We start from the raw sequence: 7,127 nt of genomic DNA on the forward strand, positions 1-7,127 counted from the left end.
GGAAGGAAAAAAGTAAAAGCCTTGTCCCTTTATAAAGAGGGTGAATATCAAGCGTCCTCTCCGTGGCTGTTTGGACTTGCCTATAGTCTAGGAGTCCTAGAAGCGGTTGGGTTACCCACGCCCGTATTGATGAGAATCCCGGAATAAGGGGACACGATCTCTGCTTCGACGAGAGTGCCAAGGAAACCGCCTCGCATGACACGATGAGGTGGGATAATAAAACGATTCGAATAAAGGCTTGGCCGTGGTGCGTCACACTACGGAATACGTCAGCAGATTAGATTTGTGTAAATATTATTCTCTCTATGGCAATATGTGGAAACTTATTTTGCAGAGCCGGACACTATCTTTGTGTTCAAAATCTTCTATGAGGAGGAGGAACCCGCCTTGCAATGCCGAAGACAATCTGCGCACTGGACTTGTCGTCATTGAAGCCTGGTTCAGGGGCTACTGAGGGAGTCCTGGATTAGGGGGTGTCCGGATGGCCAGACTATACCTTCAGCCGTACTCCTGGACTATGAAGATACAAGATTGAAGACTTCGTACCGTGTCCGGAAGGGACTTTCCTTGGCGTGGAAGGCAAGCTTGGCGATACGGATATGTAGATCCCCTACCATTGTAACCGACTTTGTGTAACCCTAACCCTCTCCGGTGTCTATATAAACCGGAGGGTTTTAGTCCGTAGGACAACATACAGAACAACAATCATACCATAGGCTAGCTTCTAGGGTTTAGCCTCTCCGATCTCGTGGTAGATCTACTCTTGTACTACCCATATCATCAATATTAATCAAGCAGGACGTAGGGTTTTACCTCCATCAAGAGGGCCCGAACCTGGGTAAAACTTCGTGTCCCTTGCCTCCTGTTACCATCCGGCCTAGACGCACAGTTCGGGACCCCCTACCCGAGATCCGCCGGTTTTGACACCGAGAGTTCCGCTGAAGAAACGCCACAGTTGGCGTCCCCGAAGTCTTGAAGAGGATGACAGCATGGAAGTTCGCCAGCTTATGAGCAAGATAAAGATGCTCACTCAGTCCGGACTCACAATAATCGAGGTAATGGAGATCTCCATAGTGCGAGGGGTTTAGCCGCTACAATACAGAGGGTTGCCCATGTGGCACTACAATGGAGAGGATGACGCCTCCCGCTATGGCCGGAAGGGTCCAGATACCCCCGCCGCTCTGGCCAAAATATTGGCCGAGCTGTTTAAAGGGGAGGAAGAGGAGTTTCTCCGCATTAAGTGCAAAGATGGGTATTCTATGTATGATCCTCCCAGTTGGGTAAGCCCCAACCCCTTTATTCCACTCATTCCACTTCCGGATTACTTTTGATAAATTTCAAGTTTGTTTGTTATGACAGCACTGGCGGAAGGACATCGAAGGACTTCATAGTCCTGTCCCACAGCCGGAGATCCACAACCGGGAGCTAGATCCTAGGTTTGAAGAGGATCCGGATATATTCGTGGTGCTTGTGGAGGGAGTGTTTTACCAGACAAGCTATGATGATACAGAAGTGCCATCACCACCGACTACCCTGGCCTTCTTCCTGCTTCACGTGTAAACAATTAAGAAACACCCTCTCTAAAAGAGTGCTTTTATTCTGCCTCACCCACCGCACTATATCGTGCTTCACAGGGGAGACGTTTAGCAATTTCAAAGAGATCGGCTCCCGCGCCGGGCAAGCCTTCGAAGAGGAAGGCGGGTGAAGACACAGCCAGGCCTTCATCGAGGAGGTACGGATAAACATGCTTTTCAGCAGTCGCATCCGACTGTGACTCATGTGTTTGTTTGGTTACAGGAAGAAGGTTCATCGAACTGTGTCCGGGGACCCGGTCGGTGGTGTTCCCAAGAACCGGGATTTAGATCCAATCGGGAAGACTGGGGTTGGTGCAGGAACAACGCCAGACTGCCCTTCGGCCGAGGGTTCAGAAAATATGTCCATCACCAACTCGGAGGTAGAGAGTGACATGAACCATCGGCGCTGCAGGGCTGTCTTGCGAGACCCCAAGTTTTCGGAGGAGGCTTTTAATGCCTTTAGCTCGGGCGATGCGTACATTCGAGCTGCTCGAGATGGGGTTAGAAGAGCCACGAAGCAATATCTGACAGATGTGCAGGTAAGTTTTCTTTGTCAAAAAAGGATAACCATATGCCTATAGCCCCCGAGACTGAAAGCAGTTGGCACAACTGATTTAAGGATCGTTGTACGACCAGGTCCTCACAGAGAAGAATTGCTTGCTAGCCCAGGACCTGGAGCAGTGCCGGGCGCAGCTAAATGCTACTACCGCCGAACTGGAAAACGTCAAAAATTCGTCTTCTGGTACTGTTTCCCTCCACCGAGGAACAATAATTATATACCAACTATGCTAATTCTGCTGCTGACCGCATAATAGGGTCGTCTGATCAACTTGAAGAGAAGTTGAGGATCGTCCAAGAGGGAGAAAAAGAGGCGAAAAGGAAACACGCCGCAGGCGAGCGTGTGCTGACCCACGTCAGGGATGAGAAAAACAAGCTACAGGATTCCAACACTACATTGGGTGCAGAATTGAAAGATGCTCGAGCCCAGCTAGCCGATTCCGTGAAGGAGAGCAAGAAGCTGCGGGGCGGCATATTCAGTATGTGTCCGGACTATTTTTAAAGTAGTTCAGAGATAAATGGGACTGATATAGTCATATTTTCAGGTATATTGACAGGCCGTCCTGAAGAGGAGGTGCCCAGGTCATCGAGTGATCTCCTGCAAAGACTTTCGCAAGTGCACGAACATGCCCGACTGGCTATGCGGAGCGTTGCCAAGGCCTTATGGCCCTCCGCATCCCCTCCAGGAAGTATGGAGGATCTTGTAGAGCTGTTCAAGGGAGCACGGCGGCGTATCCAACCATGGAAGATATCGGCTTGCTGAGAGGGCGCGCGAGAGGCCTGGGCCATGGTGCAAACGCGATATAGCAAGCTGGTTCCAAATCACATGGCTCGGGTTGGACCGTTAGGGTCAAATGGGGAACAAATTCCCGTTAATTTAGTATATGACCAAGTAGAGGTGGCTGCCAAATATTCCCAACAGGATTGTAAGTTAGACTGGCTGTTGGAAGGTGTAGAGGAGGAAGTGTTCGAGTCCAAGTGAATTTGTCCTCATTATGTAGAACTCTAGATGAATTGTATATCATTTGTCATGGCAGACCTTTTTGCTTCAACCTCCGGACCCGAAGGTGAGGAGTGTTTCCGAATACCGTCGCGGCCGAATAGGCCGGGGTATGCCTGGAAAACTAGGCGTAGAGGTCATAGTTGATTGAACAGACAAGTTGTATCCGGCTAGCTATGTTATATTACATTGATATCGTAAGAAACATCTTCCAGAGAGAATAGTTCCGTTAAGGGTTCCTTTCCCTGGGTGTGCATGCATTTAATGTACATGTCCGAATTGTGATGCGAGCACCACAGTTTGTATAACTTCTGGGGGTGCACAATGGAGTGAGTTTGGAAAACATATTTAATTCACCGACCGAATATTCCCTTAAGAATGCTAGCTTTCAGCTTCACCCAGTTTGAGGTACACATCCGGATGACCCGGCAGTAACAATCACAGAGGTGCTCCCTTTATGCCCTAGCCGAACTAACGGGAACGTAGGGCATAAGCACAGGAGCCAGACAACCCAGCTTGGCCAAAACTTAAGTCATATCGATGCATATAGTGGCAAAGAAAAGGTACATATGGAAAAAACTCATATGTGAGGAGCTTAATGCTCAAGGAATGACAAGAACCTCTGTCCAAGAAGCCCCCAAGCACAAGTGACGTACATATTTAGAGATGTATGTGTCAATGGTGTGCGGTCTAGCCGTACCAAATCGTTAAAGCGAGAAAGAAGAAAGTAATCGGAAAAGAGAGAAAAAATAATGGAAACTACAGGGGAGGAGGAGACGAACAAGGGGTTTGGCGCTAGGCATAGAATCTTCGGAGTCTGGCCACGTTCCAGAGGTTCGGCTCGAGGCGATTATCTGATGCATCGCGAAGACGGTATGCTCCTCCGGTGAGAACTTCATCAATTATGAAGGGACCCTCCCATTTGGGCTTGAGTTTGTCCTTTTTCTTCTCCGGCGGGCGCAAAACGAGTTCGCCAACGTTGTAAGTCTTGGCTCGTACTTCTCTGCTTTGATATCTTCGAGCTTGCTGTTGGTAAAATGTTGAATGGGCTTTTGCGACATCGCGTTCCTCCTCCAGGGCATCTAGGCTGTCCTACTGATCAAGCTCGGCTTCTCTCTCTTCGTACATACGCACTCGAGGTGAGTCGTGAATAATATCGCAGGGCAATACGGCCTCTGCGCCATACACCATGAAGAAAGGTGTGTATCCGGTAGTACGGTTGGGCGTGGTCTATAACCCCCAGAGTATGGAGTCGAGCTCCTCAACCCAGTGCTTGTCTGATTCTTTCAAAGACCGCACTAGTCTGGGCTTAATGCCACTCATAATAAGACCGTTGGCTCGTTCGACTTGACCGTTGGTTTGTGGGTGGTAGACGGAGGCGTAATCGAGTTTAATACCCAGATTAGTACACCAGGTTTTTACCTCGCCAGCTGTGAAATTAGAGCCGTTGTCGGTGATGATGCTGTGTGGGACACCATAACAGTGCACAACACCGGATCTGAAGTCTATCACCGGGCCGGACTCAGCCATTTTGACCGGTCTAGCCTCTATCCACTTAGTGAATTTGTCCACCATAACCAGCATATATTTTTCTTATGGCTTCCCCCTTTAAGGGGTCCAACCATATCCAGTCCCCAGACCGCGAAAGGCCAAGTGATGGGGATAGTCTGTAAGGCAGTTGGGGGCATGTGGCTTTGGTTGGTGAAGAGTTGGCATCCGACGCAGCGTTGGACGAGGTCCTGTGCATCTGCTCGGGCTGTTGGCCAATAAAACCCAGTACGAAAGGCCTTGCTAACAACAGCCTGAGCTGCGGCGTGGTGTCCATTGAGACCAGCGTGAATTCCGCTAGAAGTTGCCTCCCCTCTTCTTCGGAGATACATCTTTGAAGTACTCCGGTGGTACTTTTCTTGTAGAGCTCTCCATCGTGAACCTTGTAGGCATTCGAGCGCCGGACAATGCGGCGAGCCTCATTCTGGTCTTCGGGGAGCTCCTTCCTATTAATGTAGGCCAAGAAAGGTTCGGTCCATGGAGAAATTGCTGCCATAATGAGATGGGCCGACGGAGTTACTTCGGTGGCTGAGCCCCCGATTTTATCGATGTGTTCGGGATTTGGAGTTGTATTCGGATCTGGACTATTGTTGCCGCCCTCCCCTTGCCACACCACAGATGTCTTGAAAAGCCTTTCCAGGAAGATGTTGGGTGGGACGGGGTCGCGCTTAGCACCGATGCTAGCAAGGATGTCCGCCGCTTGATTACTTTCTCGGGCGACGTGATGAAATTCAAGCCCTTCGAACCGAGCCGACATTTTTAATACGACATTACGATAAGCTGCCATCTTTGGATCTTTGGCGTCGAAGTCACTGTTTATTTGAGATATGGCGAGGTTCGAGTCCCCGCGCACCTCCAGGCGTTGTATGCCCTTTTGCGCTTGTTGTTTGAAGCGAATGTCTCAAAGACCATCAATACTCTTGAGTTATCGTCCCCTGTGGGATGCCGTTCTGGGTCGTCCTTGATAAGGATGTCCTCGCCGCTCTTGGCTACCTATCGTAGTATCCAACATGCTCTAAGGCTGTGGGTTTCCATGGTATCTGGTGTTGTATGTATTTTGCATGGGCCGTCGAGCCACCCTACCAGAACGGTGCCGTGCTGCATAGCGGTTTTGTGTTTCTTGACTGTTGAACTGGGCGTGCCGCGAGGGTGCGCCCTTTTTGCCTGTAGGGGGAGTTGAGTTGGGACTGACAGTTCCCAGCGAGCTGCCTGAGTTTTCCAGGTGCTCTCCATCGCGCTGTACTTTTGTATGATGGTTGCTAAGTCAGCGAATTTCAGTATGCGACGATGATTGATGGCGTTGAGGATTTCTTCGTCCGCGCAATTGTTGCAGAATGTTGATATTGCGTCCTTGTCACGACAATCTTTTACCTTGTCCTTGACAAGGAGGAATATGGCCCAGAAGTGGTGGACCGTTTCCTGAGACTATTGTTTTATGCTCATGAGAGCGTCTATATCCGGGTGGGTGGGTGGAATTAAATCCGAACCCCGATTTGACTGATTATCCGGAGTCTGACGACCTTCCGGGCTTAACAGTCCGGGTTCTGGAATATCTTCTGATTGTTTAGGGCCGCCGTCCGATGCTATGTTCGGAGGGCTGGTCGCATCCTTTCGCGGGTGAGTATCTGGCTCTTCTTGATCGGCGATCCGAACATATTCCGTCTTCGGTATAGAAGAAGACTCGTCGTCCTGCTCCACGACTACCGCAATCTGGTGGGTGACCGGTAGGGTCTCAATTTCTCCTTGATCGGTTTTAGGCCCGATCCGATCGTAGTCTGTGGCTATTCCCAAAGCGGCGATGCGATCTAGGAGTTCGTTCAAAGACGAAAACTTTGTTAGATCCATCTGCTTGGAGTGCTCGGAGTTGATGCGAAGGGGGGTTTTCGATGGCCCGAGAGGTCATCGTCGGCTGAACGGCCGAACGGGCAATCATAGTAAAGCCGCCCAACCAGAGCGTTTGGCCCGGGGCTAGAGCTCCCCCGGCGGTGATGTTGTCTTTAAAGACAAGGCGAGCCATCGAGCCTTTCTTTGACGATACAGTGGAACTCTCAATGAAAGCACCAATGTCGGTGTCAAAACCGGCGGATCTCGGGTAGGGGGTCCTGAACTGTGCGTCTATGATTGATGGTAACAGGAGACGGGGGACACGATGTTTACCCAGGTTCGGGCCCTCTCTATGGAGGTAATACCCTATGTCCTGCTTGATTGATCTTGATGAATATGAGTGTTACAAGAGTTGATCTACCACGAGATCGTAATGGCTAAACCCTAGAAGCCTAGCCTGTATGACTATGGTAATGAGTATATCCTTTCCAGACTAATCCCTTCGGTTTATATAGACACCGGGGGGATCTAGGGTTACATAGAGTCGGTTACATAAGACGGAATATTCATAGTCGGTCGCCAAGCTTGCCTTCCACGCCAAGGAGAGTCCAATACAGACACAG

General features: G+C 50.0%; 1 protein-coding gene across 1 annotated transcript; it reads left to right on the forward strand.

Moving 5' to 3' along the window:
* Nucleotides 1-1,112: 1,112 nt before the first annotated feature.
* LOC147985299 (uncharacterized) lies at nt 1,113-2,634 on the forward strand. The gene is made up of 6 exons (XM_087541502.1): nt 1,113-1,280; nt 1,360-1,464; nt 1,635-1,732; nt 1,798-2,113; nt 2,211-2,316; nt 2,390-2,634. The coding sequence occupies exons 1-6, from the start codon at nt 1,113-1,115 to the stop codon at nt 2,632-2,634; spliced, it is 1,038 nt and encodes a 345-aa protein (XP_087397628.1).
* Nucleotides 2,635-7,127: the final 4,493 nt, after the last annotated feature.

This window comes from Triticum urartu, chromosome 2A (assembly GCF_056163025.1).
Source record: "Triticum urartu cultivar PI428250 chromosome 2A, HENAU_Tu73, whole genome shotgun sequence".
Classification (NCBI taxonomy): domain Eukaryota; kingdom Viridiplantae; phylum Streptophyta; class Magnoliopsida; order Poales; family Poaceae; genus Triticum; species Triticum urartu.

Excerpts from the sequence above, each read along its gene's own strand:
- LOC147985299 (XM_087541502.1), top strand. The coding sequence starts at position 1,113 with ATGTGGCACTACAATGGAGAGGATGACGCCTCCCGCTATGGCCGGAAG. Across the intron at positions 1,281-1,359 it reads TGTATGATCCTCCCAGTTGG|CACTGGCGGAAGGACATCGA; the intron begins GTAAGCCCCAAC and ends TTGTTATGACAG. Across the intron at positions 1,733-1,797 it reads GCCAGGCCTTCATCGAGGAG|GAAGAAGGTTCATCGAACTG; the intron begins GTACGGATAAAC and ends GTTTGGTTACAG.